This window comes from Xyrauchen texanus, chromosome 32, assembly GCF_025860055.1.
Source record: "Xyrauchen texanus isolate HMW12.3.18 chromosome 32, RBS_HiC_50CHRs, whole genome shotgun sequence".
NCBI classification, from domain to species: Eukaryota; Metazoa; Chordata; class Actinopteri; order Cypriniformes; family Catostomidae; genus Xyrauchen; species Xyrauchen texanus.
In genome coordinates, this window is record NC_068307.1 from 30,714,231 (window position 1) to 30,737,189 (window position 22,959).

The 22,959-nt window shown below is 39.2% G+C and overlaps 1 protein-coding gene across 1 annotated transcript in view; it reads right to left on the reverse strand.

Annotated features, from left to right (window-relative positions):
- Positions 1-22,959, reverse strand: part of LOC127625860 (zinc finger protein GLI2-like) — a 102,032-nt gene that overhangs the window by 55,553 nt on the left and 23,520 nt on the right. The window contains exon 2 of the mRNA XM_052101278.1: positions 20,337-20,462. Within this exon, the coding sequence (XP_051957238.1) occupies positions 20,337-20,451 (115 nt within the window). The 5' untranslated portion in view covers positions 20,452-20,462. The remainder of the gene's footprint in view (positions 1-20,336; positions 20,463-22,959) is intronic.

Here is a 22,959-nt window from a genome sequence, read left to right on the forward strand (position 1 = left end):
GACTCGTACGCTATATTCCAAGTCTTCTGAAGTCATACAATAGCTTTGTGTGAGGAACAAACCCAAATTCCACAAGAAAAGATTTTCATTTCAGTCTGATCCTCTAAAAAAACTATTGCATGGCTTCAGAACACTTGGAATATAGTGTCTAAGTTATATGGACTACTTCTATGGATCTTTTTTGTCATTTTGGGGCTTGACCGCCTCAGTCCTGCTACTTTCATTATATGGAAAAGAGTGGCCAGGACATCCTTCAAAAATCCAAGAAAGTAAGTCACATGGGTTTGGAACAACATGAGGGTACATAAATAATGGCAGAGTTTGTATTTTTGCGTGAACTATCCCTTTAATATAACTTTCCTTTTCTGGTCTAATGAGCTGAACACATTATTTTGCTTCATTAGTTTGCTCTCACTCCAGTTTTTACTTTATCTGGTAAACAAACCCACTATGAACGCAAAACCTTTAATGACTTTATGTTAAGAGTGTTAGGATTGAACCTTTCGAGCCAAAATAGTAGAGTACTATGTTCTTCTAATAAACAGAATAGACAGTCAAATCTCAGGAATACTAATTTTGCCAAAGAGAAGAAAAGAGAAAGAAATGTGCATAAAAAAATCCACTAATGATTCATGTGTTCCCTCAGTGTTCCTTCAGAGCATAAGGGTTTGGAAATAACAAATGTCCTCACCGTTACTGCGGAAGGTGGGACCTAATTTAACGTAATATCAAATATCCACGTAATAACTCATTTTTCCAGCCTCAACCGTGAATGTATGGAGATAAATTGAGGCATTGCGTTCACATTTTCCTCTCGGTGGTGTAGAGGGTTGCTGTGGAGGGCGTTGGGTCGGTCTACACTAAAATCACATGTCAGAAAGATGGAGAACAGAGAGAAGATGAGGAAATAGATTTTGGGTTTCTGGCTCGTGTTTCAGACTTTATAATGAACCCGTTTTCATGCCCAACTGTCATTGTTACTTATTACATTTAAAGCGGTTTTGAGAGAGAAATGACCTTGAAAACAAATACACCTGTGGTGTTAAGCACCACTAATGATAGCTTTAACCAAAACTGGATTGCTTCAGAAGACATGGATTAAACCACTGGAGTCTGATTGATTACTTTAATGGTGACTTTATGTGCTTTTTGGAGCTTCAAAGTATTGGTCACCACTCATGCATTGTATGACTTACAGAGCTGAGATATTCCTCTAAAAGTCTTCATTTGAGTTCATCAGATGAAAGTCAGTCATACACATCTGGGATGGCATAAGGGTGAGTAAATGATGAGAGAATTTTCATTTTTGGGTGAACTGTCCCTTGAACAGGAATGATATTTGACTAGCATTTTCTAAACGTTCTTTATGCATTACTTCAACGTTTTCCAGGTAGATTATTTCAGCTTTGATCTATTTTCCATACAGCTCAATAACTCAATAAAAGCCTGAGAATTAAGAAAAACATGCCCAAAGTTTGAACGCACTGCTTAGTGCCAGTCTTCGTTTTTCAAACACTAAAGTTATAAACTAAACTAGTCCAGAAGGACAGAAATCAAACAGATCTATTCAGACATACTTTGACCTCATCAAAATTACCAGGATAATTAGAACTTCTGAAAAAATAACAAGAACTTTGTCAGTTTTTCGTCCACATGTGCGCTGAGAGGGACCATCTGAGTGACTTGTGGGCACTGTGTGGTTGGTACATCGCCCGGCAGCTGTCATGCCACAATACCCACTCTGTTAGCTCAGCTGCACTGCGGGAAACAAGTTTTCTCACTTCAGATGTCTTAAGGTGGCAGGGCACATTAGGGATATTTAACAGACATTTACTGAACAACAAGTTATTGTCAACAAAATCAAATATATTTGACACATTTGAAAAACCAATCAATACCCACCCTCCAACCATATTTTGTTGAATATCCTGTTTTACTTGGAAATGTGTCACATTACGGAAGTAAAATTGACTTTAAATTGACTTTAACATCTTAAACTGTGAAGCATGTTTGGGTAAGTAAGCATGTAATTCTGGTTCTGGTCCCTACAAATAGTCTTATTTTATTCCACTAGTTGGCAGGAAGAACTAGGATTTTGTTTTCCTCTATAGCCTTCCATTACAAAATGCCAATTTAAAATGTAGGTGGCGCTCTAATGCATCTCAGCCCTCACAGATGTGCTCGTCCATAGACATTCAGTCTAATTTTTAGTTCAAGCACCTCCCTCATTACTTCATCATATATCTCAGCCTCTGAGTGGACTACAAGCTCAGTCTAGGTGTCATTATACATATATTTCCGATGATTTATCTAGCATGCTTTTCCTGTCGGACTGCATATTTTGATATATATAACATTGGATTATTCACACAAGCAAGCTCACAGACGAGTAAAAAAATTGCCAATTTTTTGGAAAACTTCCTAAGATATACATTTCTACAGCAGCAGTGATCAGTCCATAAAAGAGGTGCATTTTATGTTTTTAAATATCATATTTCACTTTGTGATTCTTTTAAAAGTATTTTAAACTGTGTTATTACATTACAGTCATGTTCCTGAGAATGAGAGTTTTCATTTGATAAATGATTTGTCAATTTAAGTGCTATTTTAAAGACTTTTATATTCATATTAATATTTCTACCACGTGACCTCTAGTTGGCGCTTATTTGCGACGCAGATGTTTTAAGGCCTTATTTTGTTACTTTAAGTAACAGATGCAGAAGGGATGGATATTTGTGAACAGATCGAACGATCCCACATATGCCTGACTTATGTATACGGGCACTTGAGGATTTTAAGCGTAAACCTTTTTCAAGGTATAGCACCCCCTTTTGGACCCATCAGCAGGTCCACAGAGTTGAAGAGGTTAAAGCAATACGCCATGAGAGGCTGGTGATTTTACCATGGTTAGGGATGTTTTATTATGACGCAAAGCAACTTACTGTGGCGTTGGACTGGGGACACATCGATCCTCTCCAATATAGAAGTTTTTAAGTGGATCGGGTATCGGCCCACGAGCCCAATCCAAATCTGATACTGGGTGTTATTTATGGTTGTGGACTTGACTTTCATGTTTATAGGGAACACAAAATGTTAGGCAGAATGTTTGTCTCAGTCACCATTCACTTATATTGTATGGAAAAAAAGCTGTAATGACAGTAAACGATGGTGTAAGTGTAAATGATGTAGGGCTTTCATTTTTGGGTGAACTATCCCTTTAAGCAGACGTTTCTTTACATAATATCTGAAGACATGCAGCGACCGCAAAAACAATCCAAGTCTTGGCTGCTCACAGCTGTTCGTCATTCAGAAAGAATTCTACCTCCCTCTTATATTTTTATGTTCTTGGATTGTTCTCCTCCTTTGCGTTTCCTCAAGGAGAGATTATAGTGTTGAACCCTGGCAGCGCTTCTAAGGCCAGCCACAGGCCACACAGACCCGAGCTAACGCCGCCGCCACCTCGTACGGGTTGTTTAAGTGAGGCGGAACTGGTGCGATCTGCGAGACATAACTCACAGATGACAGAGCCAAAGATGACAGACAAATCACCCAACTACAGTGCGCAGGTAAATCAGAAAGCTAAATGCAAAAAGCTCTAAGGAGTTCAGACATTTTTATCATCCTACCTCAGTTTATCCTCTAACAATATTCAAATATTTAAAGAACCAAAAAATGTCAATTGTTACTGTGTTTTTTGGACATAGTATATGAATATGGTAATTATTCAGTATCATGATATATAAATAAAAAAACATGGTGTTATCATCTGATATCGTCACTATACCACCACTTAATTGTTTTTAAATCATGTGTAGAGCGGAGGGCGGGGCCAACGACACATGCACAGTCCCCAATCAGCCTGATGGGACACGCGAGGGATAAAGGCAACTGTGACGACAGTTTGATGGAGAGAGAATTACAGGCAGCTGTCCTGTGTGTGGTTATGTTTGTGTGATTGATGTAGGCCAGGAAGGGACTGGAGGACTTCGGCCAACTGGGCGGAGGGCTCGCTGGGGCGTACTTCCAACTATGGACCCCAGGTTTCGGCACCAGTGTAAGGGGGTTTGAGGGAAAGGAGGAGGCGAGAACCGGCTTAACAATATAAATACTGTTTCATTATAAAGTTAACCAAAAACACACAAACATAACCACACACAGGACAGCTGCCTGTAATTCCCTCTCTCTCGAACTGTCGTCATGGTTGCCTTTATCCCTCACGCGTCCCATCAGGCTGATTGGGGACCGTGCGTGCGTCGTCGGCCCCGCCCTCCTCCGCTCTACATCATGTTTAATGTTGGTGTAATTAAAGTCACAATTAAATCAAAATGGACCCTACTTCCTTCAAACATTCTCAACTATCATAAAACTCACTAAAAGAAAAGCCTTTTTTTGTTCTCTAGAAGAGAAATGCCGTGGCTTTCATGGACATGGACAAACTCTCACGGAGAATCTTGAGAATACATGAAGGATTGGGAATCTGTTCCAGGTTTGTGTCTTTAGGGAATCAGTACTCTGATGAAATCCAGAAGTCCAGACGTCTCTGAGGAGTGCAGCACATTTACAGTCTGGAACACACACCAGAGACAGACAAACAGATCCATACTGGTGAAAAGAAATAAGAGTGGGAATGTAGACGAGAGAAAGACCGTTTGGTGTAATCCCCTTAAGCATTTATATATCTCTCCAGAACTTACTGTAAATGGGCAGGGATGGGGTGGGGGTTGTGTTTGGGGCAAACTCTAGTTTTAGATTTATGTCTCTAGACATCACCAAAGCTCTCGATTACTCTAACCAAAGCCTTTGATGCCTGAATCAAGTGTTCCAATGCAACAAATAATATCAGATACACTTAATTGCAGTCTTTCAGCGTGCACAGCTGGTTTTCACTGGCGTCTTTCTTTATTCTGGGCTGTATCGCATTATTACAAGGCATCGACTGGCTGAGACATGCGGCCAAACCCTGTGAGGTCATTATAACATCATGCTAATCAACAACAACATGTGTTAGTCTGTGAAATGGAAACTGTGTGAAACTGTCTCGTGTTTGGCTACTGATCCAGGGCTCAAGTGTAATGGTGAGAGAGTTTCGGGCCAGTTGATGGAACTGTCAGTTGCCCAATTGAGGCTGTTATTTTCAGTGATCAAATGCGGGTTTTTTCATGCCTTGTGAAATTACACTGTCTACACCGGATGCGAGCGTCAATGCTGCGTCAAAAGCAATAGAACCCCATTATAATCAATAATGCTGTCTACACTGTAATGGTGCGTTCACATACAATGCGAAGCGAGCGTTTCGTACAGCGTGATTACATACAAAGTCAATGTAAAGTTGCGAATAAAAGCGAATTCGCGCCGGCCGTCACGAATGAAGCGAATGGTGCGACTCGAACACGCAAAATCGCTTCATTCGCGTATAAAATTAAACATTTTCAACTTGAGTGATAAATCTGCATGACGCGTTGTCGCGAAAGTCTATTAGCATTGAGATTGTCCGGGTGTCACTGACGTTCTGACGTAGTAGCAGAAAAATCTGGAAAAATGGATGAAAACATTGTTGTAGCGGTGGGTGTGGTCACCCGAAATTGTATGACACGACGTCATACATGTACAGAGACCGGACGAAAAAAGACATCGCTTGGAGGACATTGAGCGAGGAAGTTGGGCTATAGGATGTACTTTATTATGAACCAAGTCGTAGAAGCCCCTCCTCCTGTCCTTTTCCGGAATACTCGCGGGTTCGCGTTACTCGCACGAACACGAGTTTACACACAAATGTATTATCCAGCGGTTAAACTCGTGCGAGCAATGCGAGGCGAAAATTTTCTTCGTGTTGTCAGTGAACGCACCATAAACGTCCATTGCGGCTCGTCCGTTTCACCAACAGGACACGGGTGTCCAGTTCCATTTTGTGCTGCATGCGCTGGTGCTACCAATGCCAACAACACAAATAAACGGTTTAGAACGTTCATTCCGACGTGTCCAGTGTAGATATGGTGATAGGTCACGTCCACACTATTACGTTTTTGTTCAAAAATGTATATTCTTCTCTATGCTTCTCTATTCTAACTGAGCTTTTTAAAAACACTCTCCCGAGTGGATCAATTTAAAAATTACGTCTTCGCATTGTAGTGTGGACAGAGAAAATGGAGATATCTGAAAACAGGGGTGAGTTTGTTATCATGTGATCCATTCAACTCAAAACAATCAAGATGGCGGCTCATGTTGTAGCGATGTTTATGTGCTTCCTATTCACTTTTAACAACGCTTAAAGATAAATGTTCATTTGTACAACCTTCACATTGCATTCAAAGGTGTCGGGAACTTTACCCAGAATTGTTGTCCGGCAGCTAAAAGCGAGGACAATTGCATTTTAGATCATTAATGGAACAGTGAATTTTGGCATAAGGGGATTTAAGAGTTTTCATATGTTTTAGTGTGAAAATAGAAGTATGGATGGAGAGCATTACAAAAACGAAAAATATCTTTTCAAATGTTTCTGGATTAATGTGGACATAGACTTAAACCAGGGCTGGACTGGTAATATGGCACACTAGGCATTTTCCCGGTGGGCCAACGCACTTTTGGGCCAATCAGTGGCATAATGTCCATTGGGAGAACCGTCGGGCCGGTGGTTCTGCCGCGAAATATGCCATATGGGTCGCAATAAGCAAATATTAGCCACTGCGTTATGCAGAACGGACCACAAAATGGCGCCGCGATTTGCAGAAAAGGACAACGACCCCATGAACCCCCCACCACCCACCCCAATCAACAACATTTGGCTAAACCCCCTACCCCCACCCCCCGCTCAACAGTTCAGTCCTGTCTTAAACATTTGGTTTTCTATGAAGTAATGACCTTTGTCGTTGTGAATTCTGTTGACTTAAAGGTAACATTTCCACTAGCTTACACTTTGGTTTTCCACTAGCTGCTACGTTTTGTGTGCAGTGCACATTACATAAATTTAATATAAAGTTCATATAAAATTTACACCCACCGTTAGGGGTGTAAATCAGATGTTTCGTCACGATACGATCTTATATCGATTCTCTTGCCCTGTGATCCGATATTTGCCGATACTTCAAAGTCTGCTGTGATATGATTTCGATTTGACTTGATTCAGGGCCCTGCGATCCATATTCCGATATTACACAATCAATTACATTTTATTTGCACTCAAATGCAACCAAAATATAAATATATATAAAACATACTGACATACCCATGATTTGTTTCCAACTATCCGTGCTATCCGCGGTTTTCTTGGCTACAACTTCCACAGTTGTAATGAGAAATGATGTAATGAAAAATAAAGTCAAGTGAATAAAGTTGCTTCATTGCTTGATGGATAAGAGTACGGATGTGGCTGACATGCATTAAACAAGTATTTAAATAAAGGTGCTTCTTAAAAACATTGTCTATATCGATATTTAGACCTTTTATCGATAACATTGGATCATTGGTTATTGGATTGATGCACTGATCCAGATCGATGGATCATTACACCCCTAGTTAGCGTGCAGCCCAGTTTTTATAGATATGTGGACAGTCCGCTTCTTTGTGGGTCATTGGCACGTGCCAAAAGTATCACAAAGTTGTAGTAGTGCGCATGCATTAAACACACCATAACGGCTCCCAATCAGCAATAAAAAAGATTTGTTCACTTTTTTCACATTTATTTAAAAAAATGTTTTTTTATTATTTCAGTGGATAACACACATAAAAATGTGGCATGCACTTTCTTCAGAAATGCATAATATATAATGTATAAAAACCCTCGTGGCTTAAGTACAGGGTTTGATATACGGCACAACTTTTCCCGCTTTTTCTTTCTTGCAATATCTCGGCCGTTCACTCTCGACTCAGACTCTTTTAATGACTGAACTGCTGCATAAGAAGCAACTTCTTTCTTTCTTGCTGTTGGAAAAAGGAGAAAAAAGCCCATGTGTATCTAACAGTTGATTTTTATCCAGCAATCTTGGCCGCCTATAAATAGACTCAGAAATGAGCGGGCGAGTGCCGTTGAGTGAGTATATCTAATCTTACTCTCTTTTTGGGCCCAAAAATGAAATCGCAGATTAAAGAGCGGCGAATCGCACCAAGCCATCAAGCTAAATGTTTACAAAATGCATTTTGCAGAGCTATTACTGCCGCTGTGGAAAAGTGCTTCCATGTGGGCAAAAATGGAAATAATTGGCATCTTTGTCACAGCAACAGAGCTCTCATTATGTTCATATGGAACTGTACATGAGACGAAGAAACAGTCCTTCAGATAACAGGGTTTATATTCTCGATGAACTCTTATTCTTTATTTAGCTCACTTGTTTGTTTGTTTGTTTGACTGATTTTGCAGTCTTAATAAAAAGGTTAACCTATTGTTATAAATGTCACCTACAGTATATGTTCTTATTCCAAATGTACTGGTTAAATGGAAAGATAATTCTTTACTTGACATTTACTCCTGTTGTATTAGTTGTGTCTTAATGGTAGTAGCCTATGTAAATAAAATAATTAGCTCAAAAGACACAATGCACACACATAAATACATTTCAGGAGTAAATGGTACTCCAAGGCACATCAAAGAATGTCATATTTAACCATGGAACATGTCCAACATGTGGAATTACCAAGGTAAATGTCTTTAAGACCCGGTATTACCATGGTATATGCCCAAACACATGCTATTACCATGGTACATATCCACACAATTTTGCAATACCATGGTAAATGTCTTTAAAACATGGTATTATTATGGTATGTGTCCAAAACATGCTATTATCATGGTGTATATGTCCTTAAAAAACATGTTATTCCCATAGTATATGTCTAAACAGCATGGTATTTACATTGCAGATGTCTACAAATATGGTATTACCATAGTAAATGTCCAAAAAACATGGTATTTCTAAGGACAGATCCAAAAAATGGTATTACCATGGTATACATCCTTACAAACATGAAACTACCATGGTACGTGTCCCAAAAATTAAATAAAATAGGAATCACCATAGTAAATGTCCTTAAAAACATGCTATTCCCATGGAACATGTCTAAACAGCATGGTATTAACATGGTAGATGTCTGAAAATATGGCATTACCATGGTAAATGTCCAAAAAACATGAATTCCAATGGTACAGCTCTAACAAATGGTATTTCCATGGAATGTGTACTTAAAAACATGGTATTCCTATGGTACAGATCTAAAACATGGTATTATTACCAAGGTACGTGTCCAAAACTATGGCATTACCATGGTACACATCCTTAAAAACATTTATATATGTCTTTAAAAACATGGCGTTACCATGGCAAATTTCCACAAACACATAGTACTAAGAAGGTACATACAAAAAACATTCAAAAACCGCCAACTTTTTTGGACTATTAAACTATTTATACTTTGTAAGTGGCACTTTTGTTAATTGGTAAGTGAAAGTATAGAAAATAAGTTGTGCAGGACAAAATACAACAAACATAGACCAAAAATTATGCATTTGTTGACACAATTAAGAGATATAATAACTGTAGCTGTGGAGTGACTTTCAGAAAAGTCAATATCCACACAAAGTCATAAGACACATACATACTCCAGTTTTAAAATCCTATATCTGTTTTAATTGTGCAACTGCTTCAGGTCTCTGCCTGGTCCCACTGTGACTACAGCTGTACTGCATTCCTGTAAATAAATATGATAAAGCTGCAAACTTCCTTGAAGAGAGAACCCTTCTCACCTCTGTGAACCAGTCCTGAGAGACACTCATTTACACTGAACGAGAGGGACAGAGAGAAAATTCCCACCTCAGGAAGATTAGTGGATGTCCTTTTGCAGTCTTGAGGCGGACGCACTGCTGCTTCGGACACATTTTTCTCTGCCAGCGCGTTGACCCCTGGGGTCTCCCCTGAGCTGCCGACGAGTTACCGTGAGGACTGCCGCCCGCCATCGTCAATTATTCACTGTCGCCACTGCGACTTCATCCAGTTGATAAAGGAAACCGTCCTTATCGGTAACCAGCTGCTCTTAAAAAACTATTTACACCAGCCGGCCTGCAAACATCCATTCAACACCTCTATTGCTCTTCAAAGAGCTATTGGTTTTGAATAATACAGCCACTCTTCAAAATTAAATGCGACATGGGACGTGTGAAGAGTTACTGTTGATAAGGCATGTTTTTAAATGGTTATATTAATCAAAACAGTTTTTCTAGGATGTCATTTTACTCGAGGTACTAGACAAAACCGTGAAAAAATCAAACAAAATCTGTGAACCTCCTTCTGGTTTACTTACCATGGTACATGTCCAAATTACATAGTATTACTGTGGAACATGTCCAAAGCTAAATGGGCCATGAAAAAAAACATAGTATTGGAAAAAACAACAACTATAAAAACATAATGTAACCATGGTACATGCAACCTTCACAAAGATGGCATTACCAGGGTACACCTTCACAAAGATGGCATTACCAGGGTACACCTTCACAAAGATGGCATTACCAGGGTACACCTTCACAAAGATGGTATTACCAGGGTACACCTTCACAAAGATGGTATTACCAGGGTACACCTTCACAAAGATGGCATTACCAGGGTACACCTTCACAAAGATGGCATTACCAGGGTACACCTTCACAAAGATGGTATTACCAGGGTACACCTTCACAAAGATGGCATTACCAGGGTACACCTTCACAAAGATGGCATTACCAGGGTACACCTTCACAAAGATGGTATTACCAGGGTACAATTTCACAAAGATGGCATTACCATGGTACACCTTCACAAAGATGGTATTACCAGGGTACAATTTCACAAAGATGGCATTACCATGGTACACCTTCACAAAGATGGTATTACCAGGGTACAATTTCACAAAGATGGCATTACCATGGTACACCTTCACAAAGATGGTATTACCAGGGTACAATTTCACAAAGATGGCATTACCAGGGTACAATTTCACAAAGATGGTATTACCATGGTACACCTTCACAAAGATGGCATTACCATGGTACACCTTCACAAAGATGGTATTACCAGGGTACAATTTCACAAAGATGGCATAACCATGGTACACCTTCACAAAGATGGTATTACCAGGGTACAATTTCACAAAGATGGCATTACCAGGGTACACCTTCACAAAGATGGCATTACCAGGGTACACCTTCACAAAGATGGCATTACCATGGTACACCTTCACAAAGATGGTATTACCAGGGTACAATTTCACAAAGATGGCATTACCATGGTACACCTTCACAATGATGGCATTACCATGGTACACCTTCACAAAGATGGCATTACCAGGGTACAATTTCACAAAGATGGTATTACCATGGTACACCTTCACAAAGATGGCATTACCATGGTACAGATGACATTACCAGGGTACAATTTTACAAAGATGGCATTACCATGGTACACCTTCATAAATGACACTACCTTGATACATGTATAAAAAACAGTAGTGCAGAAACTGATTTCAGAAAAGGCACATTTGCTTATATTAATCAAAATAGTTTTACTATGATGTAATTTTACAACCAGGAAAATAAATAAATAAATCCACACACCTCCCACACGGTTTAACTTCCTGGAGATATTATGAAGACGGCTCATATATTGGAATTTCATTTAGACACACTCAATCACACATTCAAGTTGCCATAAATCAAATGAATAAAGTTTGATTTGCTCTCTCTCATGCGAGAATAAACAGTACGTTTAACCAGATGTAAATGGCGATTGTATTTGTGTTTGACCCTGTATTGTTTGTGCGAGCGTGTTTGTTTTGTGCATGTCTGATGTAAAAATGTTAAGTATTCTGTCTGGCGTTCCCCTCAGGGTCGACCCGACTCAGCAGAAAACAGGCTTCCAGCGCGGCAGTGGCGCTTAGTGCGGCCATCAATCACTTGACAACACGACAAACTCACTTTCACCATGATATATGTCGTGAGTCACCAATTCCAGTTAATCAAGTCATTACACACGAGTCTGTGAGCAACCTCAGCTGGCCTGCGTTAAAACATCAGGAAAAATGCCTTGATTTTATATTCATTTATACAGTGGGATCCAAAACACCACCAGTGAAAATACTTCTAGTTGGCATTTTCTTTATTTGATGAAAAAGTTATCTTTACAAATTAAATGATCAGTATACCATTTTAACTGAAAACTTGAATTGAAACAATAATATGACATAGTATTTGATGGTTCTTATTATTTCTCACCTTTTTACTCATCATACACCATAATGAGCATGTTTAGATGCACACCACTAACTACACTGATAATAATACACTCAGCGTAATACACTGAGGTTGGACGGAGAATCGGGGCAGTGGGGGCGGTATTGCACTCGCTCTATCGCACCGTTGTCACGAAAAGAGAGCTGAGCCGGAAGGCAAAGCTCTCGATCTACCGGTCAATTTTTGTCCCTACCCTCACCTATGGTCATGAAGGCTGGGTCATGACCGAAAGAACTAGGTCACGAGTACAAGCGGCCGAAATGGGCTTCCTCAGAAGGGTGGCGGGCTTCTCCCTTAGAGATAGGGTGAGGAGCTCAGTCATCCGTGAGGAGCTCGGAGTAGAGCCGCTGCTCCTTTGCGTCGAAAGGTGCCAGTTGAGGTGGTTTGGGCATCTAGTAAGGATGCCCCCTGGCCGCCTCCCTAGGGAGGTGTTTCAGCCACGTCCAGCTGGGAGGAGGCCTCGGGGAAGGCCCAGGATTAGGTGGAGAGATTACATCTCCACACTGGCCTGGGAACGCCTCAGGGTCCCCCAATCAGAGCTGGTTAATGTGGCTCGGGATAGGGAAGTGTGGCACCCCTGCTGGAGCAGCTGCGCGACCCGACATCGGATAATCAGTTGAAGATGGATGGATGGATGGATGGATGGATAAGCGTAATCATGTGTAAGAACGTGCAGGTAATCACACTGAATATTTTTTATTTGTTTGCATGTTTACATAGGATTTTGCATTGCGGATATTCAATGTAATCTCAGATATACACACATATTTCTCACAAAACTTTGCAATCTCACTTCTAGGAAAAGAATAATTGCACTATTGAATAAATGAATAATAATTGATGCAAATGTTGAAGAAATCTGCAATTCAGATGACTACAAAACACTACAATCGCTGCTTCTTATAAAACTAGATAATGCCATTTGTCAAGATGTAAGTGTGCATGCTACATTAAGAATAGGGAGTGCTTACGGTGTGGAAAGTGCATACGAAGTGCGCAATTTGCCATGGTCGCCATGTGGGAGACGTGATATGAGTTTAGGAAACATATTTATAACCCCCACCTCACACACACACGCACACACACACGCACACACAGAACTTACGAAGCGCCAGTAAAATGCACCATAGAGGCAGGTGGACACCTGGTTGCATTTTAATTGAAAACATGCTTTGTTTTGCCTTTTAAATCAGGTGACTTGCACGCCGGTTCATTATACGCAGTCACATTTCCATAGAGGGCTGTGCGAGCAGGCCCCCAACATAAAACAAATGACTGGCTCTCGTGATAAATGGTTCTATTAGCAATCCAGATTGTTAAACTCAGATATATCGGAGCCAAGGGGAGAGGCGGCCCATTTATTTTCCTCTCCTCACACAAATAGCTTGTTTTTTATGTGTAAATAACATATTAAAAGTCTACATTAGCCATGTTCCCTGATAGAGGCGAAACCATTGGAAATAAACAATTCACGACAGGGGTATAAAACAGAGAGCTGTTTAATAGCAGCCGGTCGCGGCGTCTTCGTGGTGGGCATGACTTAGGTGTCAACAGCACCGCGGCTTGTTGTAAACTTCAAACTGACCATAAAGCCCTGGAACAGCGCTGTATATTAAAAGCGTCTTTCCGACAGCAGACTCGAGGGAATGTGATCCCGGGTTCAAGGACCGCATCTCCCGGGCCCCACGCTGCATATTCACTTATCAGAGTCTGCAGCCAGAATAATAAACTGGATTAAAGCGATAAGTAATTGTTCTGTCGCAGAGCGCCAGAAAACAGCTGAGACTCTTTCCTGAAAGTGAGGAAACTGAGATCAGATGCTACTGGGACCAGCCACTAAACTGCACTCTAGACATGGAAGATGCTGCCCCGCTGAACAAGAACAGCTTAAAACAGCTCCTAAAGTGATTTTCTGGTCTTATTAGGCCACCAAACTGGATTCTACTGGTCTGGCAGGTCTGGTTTGATGGTTTTATAGGGGTTTGGGCACTTGCCATATGGTCAAAACCAGATAACCAGGTGAACCCCAGATTGGTTATTTCGAGCTCTGGTGTTAATTGTTGACCAAAGTCTTGCTAGTTTAGCTAGTTAGCAATTTAATGAATTTCTTTTTTTTTTTCTGCACAATTCAAGATGCTCTAAACCATCCTAATGTGGGTTCAGCTGGTCTTAAAGCCTCACAAGCTGAAAAAACCCACAACCCCTCTAAATCCAGCAAACAGACCTGGGCCTGGTTTCCCAATAACATTCATCTTAACGGTAAAGAGCGTTTACTACAAGCAATTCTACGAACTTTCGTTATTTCTTCAGTGCGTTTCCCAAAACTGCACTTAACATAAACGAGCGAGGACGCGCTTTAAGTGCCACTTAAGAGAGTTGCTGTCCATGCGACAGTGCTCAAATGTGAATGTACAGTGCTGCTCATCATTGTAACTATTATAGTTGTGCGTAACTTTGTAGGTGTTTAAATTGTATCAGGTGTAATTTTGCTTTTGTCCTGTAGGTGTCTGCATAAGTCTATGTGCTTATGATGCTCTTAGCGCTGTACGATTACTCCAGAGCACTCATAAATCTCAGAGCATTTTCAAATACCACTTAAATGACGATACTTTTGGGAAATGGGCCGCAAAACTAAGATGAATCGTAAAATGGATTCTACGATCTACTTAGGCTTACGATGCTTTTGGGAAACGAGGCCCTGCTTAGGCTGGTTTGACTGTTTAAACCAAATAGTTTTTATATGGGTTTTGGCACATGCCAGCTGGTCAGAACCTGTACACCATCCTAAAACAGTTTAAGCTGGTTTTTAAGCCTCACCAGGAGAAAAGTCCCAAAACCCCATTAAAACTAGCCAACAGACCAGTTAGCCGAGCTTAGGCTGTAGAAGCTGGTTGACAAACAATGTCTTGTTGGTTAAACCAGTTAGCTATTTTATTAGAAATGAATCCTGCACACCATCCTAAACTGGTTTAAGATGGTTTTTAAGCCTCACCAGAGGAAGAGTCCCAAAACTAGCCAACAGGCCAGCTATCCGAGCTTTGGTAGATAGAAGCTGGTTGACCAACAAAGTCTTGCTAGGTAAGCTAATTTGCTATGTAATTCGAATTTTCTGCACAGTTTAAACACTATTAAAAATGCTGAGTTATGTTTTTTTACCCAAACGCTGGGTTAGTGGCTGGGTCATTCTCACTGACAGTTGAAACAATGCACCCCTTTACCTATTGCACGCTTGTTGGGTTGTCTTCAGAAGTGAGCGTTTCTCAGGGTGGACAAGTTGGTGGATTTATTCGGAGTAATAAAGGTTTTTATCAGTGTTTTGTATCTATAATGAAAATACAAAGATATTGTTTCGTAATTACAATAGGACAGTTCATACAACATTAAATTATATTAGAAGTCAAGCTTGCTTCGTTACTTTTGGCTTTTCTAGCTTGTGCCCACTGGGACATTAGCAAGTTTGCTATTCTCCTTTTCTGTTTTTTCATTAATGCAAACGTAATCTTTTGTCATTCTGTATCCAAAGTATGTCCATAGCCTATAACACTTTATCTACACCAGACGCGAGCGGTGCGTGCTTGCTTCATCTGGCGCTTCTAATGTTAAATGGCCATTTCACATGACTCGCGTCAGCTTCAATGAAAGTGTCATGCGAAGCTTTGACCTCCACGTTAAAAGTGTTGGTGTGCACAGTAAACATTGAAAACATGTATTGGATTTTAGAGCAGAAAAATCTCTTGGGAATTGCTTTGATAGCTTTCTTGCAGAAAGTGATAGAGTTGACCCGTCGACCGTCTCGGGATGCGCGTGGCAAGCTTAAATAAGGTAAAGACCTTAAACCTTAGGATGCTCGAAAACAATAAGCTAACTAATGAATATAAATAAATTATGAGACATTTTATAACTTTTAATAAAGTTTGAGTTTATTTATTATTTCTTGTTGCTTTGTATTTCCTGTATAATTGCTAACATTGGGTCTCATTGTTTAACCTATAGTTATTACTTGATAGCCAGTGTCTTATTTGTTTTTCAAGACACCCAGAACATCCTTTCAAACAGCAAAAATAAATATTGTTCATATGACAAATGTCCCAATTTCATCACTGTCTTTGATAAACAATTAATGACCACTTTTAAATAATGGCAGGCCACCAAAGTTTTTCATTAAACTGAAAAGAATGACACAAAATCACAAAGTTTATTACCATTTCAAAGGTGGCACTCAACCAACATTTTAGCGACTCCAGAAGGATCATGCCGTCCACTACAGCGACTGTCGTTTTAACTAATTCATTACTTTTATACTCTGGAGGTAAGAACAAGCTCTTTTGGCCTCATTATAGACAACCTTTATCAGATTTCTATGGACAGTTTTAAAACATACTCTTTCACTTTTACTGTCGACCCAGAAGAAAAGTTTGAGGTAGCAAAAGTTAGCAATCTGCACCATGAAAGACTGTTAAAGGCCTATCCTTATAATAGTACTATAGCATACATCAAAGTAAGACAAATTACAAATGAAATGATTTTTCCAGACAAAAAGACCCCAGTAATGGACTGAATAGCACAAGCGTCTCCTCTAGACCACCAGAGTTCTCAACAATGTCTCAAACTGTGCTCAGATTTCTGAGACACCAAAGTCTACAATCAAAATCCAGAGATCTCAATATGAACTCAAACAATTCTCATCAAGTTCTTCCAAGAGCAAATGAGCTGAGCTCTGTTATCTACATACATTTCAAGCTCTTCTTCAGCCGACTTTGTTCTGAAAGTGTTTTTCCATTGATTTATTTCATACGGATTTGATAAAATCCTTCATAAAAGAGTTGTAAGCTACAAACTGAACCAAACAGCTTTGACATCAATCAAAAGATTACAAACTTTGCTACAAATAAATATTTGAAAATCAGTCAAAAAGACAAATGTACTAGACTGTGTACTAGGGATGTACCAATGTATCGGCTGCCGATTTACATTGGCCAATAGTTGACCAATTAAATCCACAGGCATATTGGTTATGCATGAAAAAAAAAGCTGATATGCAAGACAGTTGGTTTATTTATAATTAATAAGTAGCACACTCAGATGCACGATCCAAAAATAATAATAGCCACAATATCTAGAGGGGTTAGCACTCCTAAGAACATTTAATATATTTTATTTGTATTATGTCTCGTTTTCACACAAACCAGCAGACTTCTGAGATACCGGTATGATATCAATAATGCTGCATGATTAATTGAATTAAGATTGAAATCGTAATTGTCACAGTTTGTCTCCACCATGTTCAAGGACTCTTATTTTGAAGTGTTCCCCAGCACTGCGTTTCCCAGAATCCACTGCCCCAATCACTTCATTGTTATCCCCACCTGAATGCGATCCCTCATTAGTGTATATATATATATATATATATATATATATATATATATATATATATATATATATATATATTAGCGTTTGCATCCACTCCAGCAAATGTTCTACTCCCGTGTTTGTGTTTGTCTCCTCTGTTCCACTCCAGCACACCAATCGTTACAGTAATATGGCCTTAGAGCTCACGGTCTGTCTTCAAAGGTTTAACATTTATCGTTAAAAATGTATTCGCCTATGAATAAAATTGATGGAATTTTTACTTCCGGACCCAGATTGTTTCGCTCTAGACTCTTACATTACGTTTCTATTTTTTATATGAAGTTTTTGGAGCAAGCAGCGCCCTCTAGCGGTCTGGATGGCATTTTGCATTATCAATTATATCACTATAGAATTTAAAAGGCATTCCTTTGGTAACTTTTTATTTTTAATTGATGTGGTTAATATTTCAGTGGAATTGCCCAACATAATATGTTTGCATAATATGAATTTGTGATGTAAAATGTTAGTTGTAATGTTTAGAACTGCAAAAATAACCTTCATTTTTGTACATCAAGCATCATGCTATGATATTTAGTTATTTTTGGCCTGTCAAGTGTTCAACAGATCCAATCCATGTTCAGAGGTAATTACTTGTGTTTTTTCTTAATCCCCTTTTCTCCCAATTTGGAATGCCCAATTCCCACTACTAAGTTGGTCCTCATAGTGGCGCAGTTACTCGCCTCAATCCAGGTGGCGGAGGACAAGTCTCTGTTGCCTCCCCTTCTGAGACCGTCAATCCACGCATCTGATCACGTGACTCGTTGTGCATGACACCAGAGACTCACAGCATGTGACTCACCACACGCCCCATTGAGAGCGAGAACCACATTATTTACATTTACATTTACATTTATGCAATTGGCAGACGCTTTTATCCAAAGCGACTTACAGTGCACTTATTACAGGGACAATCCCCCCCGGAGCAACCTGGAGTTAAGTGTCTTGCTCAAGGGCCCAACAGTGGCATCTTGGTGGTGCTGGGGCTTGAACCCCTGACCTTCCGGTCAGTAACTCTGAGCTTCAACCACTGAGCCACCACTGCCCCATTATAGCGAACACAAGGAGGTTACCCCATGTGACTCTACCCTCCCTAGCAACCGGGCCAATTTGGTTGCTTAGGAGACCTGGCTGAAGTCACTCAGCATGCCCTGCATCTCCAGGGGTGATAGTCAGCGTCAACACTCGCTGAGATACCCAGACCCCAGAAATTACTTCTTGTTAGAACACAAGATTTTGTACATCTTCATTAATGTTTTTCTGGAAACTTTTTACTTTAGGACACCGTTACTTTACCATGGCACCACAGCCACAGTACATTTCATAAGAAAAATTGTATTTAGATCAAAGTAGTTGGAAATGCATAAGAAGTTCTCCAGGATGTATGATATGAAATTCTACTTTACGCAAAATCTTTGACATAATTTCCCCCTGCGGTTCAGAAATGAATCGTATTAATCATGTAAGAGTGAAAATCACACTCTATAAATTATGCCATTCAACTGTCTTGTTGCCATTTTGTGGCCTATTTTTCCGCTCCTTTCTTGAGCAAATCATGGATCTTTCTTTTCTTTATAATGGCAGGCCACCAAATTCCTTCATGAATCTATAAAAAGGAGGACTAAAGGACTGTGCCATCCACGGCTAACATTTTAACTAATTCATAACATTTATACTCTGGAGGTCTTTCTGTCTCATTACTCACTGCTTTTATCGACCTTCTAAAACATGTTTTAAACATGCTAACTCTCGCTATCTGTCCATCCCTGTGTGTGCAACTTTTGATTCATCTCAATGCAAACACAATGTTAAAAAGCCCAATAGAACCGATGCACCATGTGTCCAATCGGCAGTGATTGTGCAATACAATGCCTGCGGTGCTCTGATTGTGCGAGTAAGGCGTAGCATGCGTGCACGGGGCAGTCACTCTGTATTAATGAAGGGCGCTAACCGAATGCAATATTAGGATTCATATCAGGCCTGATGGAAGTTCACCTCTGACTCTTGGGGTGGAGGGAGGCCTTTGGTCCCTCTTATCAGGGACGACCAGCTAGATATTCCTCTAGTTCACTTCCTGCACAGTATTTTAGCTTTGAAATGTATATTTCATGGCCAAATTAACTTTATTAGTTCTAGCGGAGTCGTTGTATAGCTCTAAAACGACAGCAAAAGTCCATGTAAAGCATGTCACCTGACCCAAATTATAGCTCTTACAAGAGCAGGGCAAAATATGGTTCAATTAAATCAAAAGTGGAGTTTTGTAGCATTTGGTCTCTTACCTTTTAAGTCATCTATCTGCTAGTGCACTCCAATGATGCCAAAATTTGTTTAAAATGGACATCACCATGTTCGTAAGGGTTTGTTCATATCTTTGTCCAATCAAATGCTCTCTAGAATGAGCATGCCCCTCCCAAATACCACATGTGTCTGACTAGAAATAAAATGTAGTAAATCAAATGAACTCACGCCTACTTCACCATTTCTAAACCTCACCATTTAAAAAATAAAAAAGGCACAAGAACTTCTATATGTTCCGCGTTTCATGAGGTCTTTAGAAGATTATTTATATATACTGATGTGCTACTGGACACTTTAAAATAGCTTCATTAAATTCAATTTGCACCTAAAATTGATTGGTGGTTTGGGATCAACTGGATAAAGAGAAAAGGCAAGGTCGTACCTCTAGAAAGGGATGATGAGGAGGGTTTTTTGGGCAGCTCACTGAAGCCATTTCCATTGAGAACGGACGTCTTACAGTCTTTCTTCTCTGCGGCTGTGGGCACATCGGCCTCCATTCTTAACAGTTCTAGAAAAAATAAAGAGAGCCATCAAGCAAAATATCCATAATGATGTATTTTATCACAGCAAACTTGATGGTGTTAAGTTGAGACAGTAAACTCCTAGTCTAGAGGAGATGTCATCACTCTGATCTGCCGATAGAGGGCGCTCTATAGAACATCCATACGGCTGTAAACAATCACAGCAGCCTGTTAATTACGCACACGCATTCTTAAAGACCATTAGTGCAAAATGAAGACAAAGGCTTAGATATAACAGTGTCAGGGCATGGGAACACAAAACATTTATATTATGATTATTAGTTAACGATTAATATACAAAATCAGTCATTCGAGCTGTTGCAGGTGTTTATGAGTTTATGTTTGAAATGTAAATGATACATTTTATTGAATACAGATGTAAAAAAAAAAATATGTAAAAGGGGTTCACTAAAATGTTAAAATAATCTGAAAAATAAATTACATTTCACAATGCTTCACAGGTAAACATGACTTTTTTTATTATTTGTAAGTTTATAATTAGTTTTATTGAGCTGAGGTGAACATGTTATGAATTTAAGTTTGGTAAATTAAGTGGGATAAATAAAACTTGATGATGTCATGTATTGAATGCAAGATTTGCAAAAATAATGCTACTAGTACTACAAGTATTGTGGCTAATAAATTAGTTAATAATAATAATAATAATACTAATAAAATATTCCTTCTGTTAATAAACCTTATAAAAATTTGTAAAAATTAAAAAAAGGCAATTTTTATTTATTTTATTTCAAGTAGGGTTGTCGATTTAACACATTAATTTAGTGCGATTAATTATATAAAAAATAATGTGTTAAAAAATTTACGTAATTATTCATGTCCTCGGACTGTAATAAGGAATATTCTTATCATCTGAGCAATTGCAGCTTGTAGTTCCACGTGTTTTCTCCAGGGGGCAGTAGGTGAAACTCCAGCTGTATAGACAACACACATCTTATCCAGAGAACAAACCACCCTCACCGACAGCAGACAGCACAAGATGAGGACATGTTCTTGTGTTCAAACACAAATCAGAACACAGGGATCTCAAGACGGGTTTTTATAAGTATTAAACTACGTTTAACTTGACACAGCGACCTAAAAACTGTATGTTTATGACGTGACACAACCAAAGTGAGACGCTCCAAAAGCGTCTGTCTGACGCAGCTCTGCATTGATGCGTCCTTAAACAAGCCCTTATAATAAATCTGATTGACAAATTGAATTGCAAAATGGATTGCTGTGAACTGTAGGTCAATGATTGAATTGATGTTCAATAATATGGAAATAAACAATATATTTGATTCTAAAGCCAATTTATATATTTTTCTATCAATGCTTAACTCATCTGTCATAATAATGTAATGCATTTGAATTATCTGAATACAATTTTTTATTATCTGCTGTATATATTTTATTTATAATTATTTAAATATAAATATCTATAATTATGTCACAATTATTGTATTTTTATTTGAGGGGATTTCTCAGCTAATATTTATAAATGCGATTAATTGCGATTAAGTTGATAAAAAATTGGAATCGATTGACAGCCCTGATTTTATGATTAAGGGTAAGGACATTTCCATTCAACTGAACTGAATAATCTATAAATGGTGTACATGTTATGAATTCAGAATAAAAGTTAATTATTTCATTAAAATGAAGGAGGAGTTTTAAGCAATACAGTTTAGTAAATGGCAAAGCAACTACATTTGCAGTGGCATCATTTGAACTACTGACTTTCCAAAGTTAAGCATGTATAAATACATGTAATTTATACATTTAAACCATTTGTGTAAATCTTATTTTTGTCAGGAATAATTGTTTTGTGTGAAGGAAGCAGTATATTATACGTTAACACTAAAAATGGCACTTTTTGAATAGGCTTGAATGAGAAGTCGCTGATTTGTTTATTAACTCGTGTCACTTTTCCCTCCTTTTTTAAGTCAAGGTAAGCCGATTAAAGGTGGGACACACTCGTGATCCTGGATGGCATCTGTTTCTGTTTTCCTTCGCCAAGCATGACGTGCCCCCTGTAAGGCCACATGCACCATCTAGTACTGACAGAAACCCCCCAGCAACACCCTGGCAACTACCTTTGCATTATGGCAGCAACGTTAGCATGGACAAACACCACTCTAAAAAAACCTCAATTTCTGGAGTGTTTTGATCGCATTAATGGTGTGTACTGAAAATAAATTCAACAAGTGTTATATATACTTGGTGCACTGTAGAATTCATTATTACTCCTGTAAGTGTGCTGTTCATTCACAACTCAATTATAAAGCTTTTTTTGATGCTTCAAGAGCTTTCTAGAAACAAGCAGCATCTTTGTCCTTGCAGAATGACTGAAACAAGTTAAAGACAAACATCTGAACACAGAGAGCGTTTGAGATCACAGGGCCGGACGAATCGGGTCAAAGAGCGTTCTCAGCCCGCCACTCAGACACCCCTGTGGAGTTCGGAGCCGCATGCTTGCCGTGG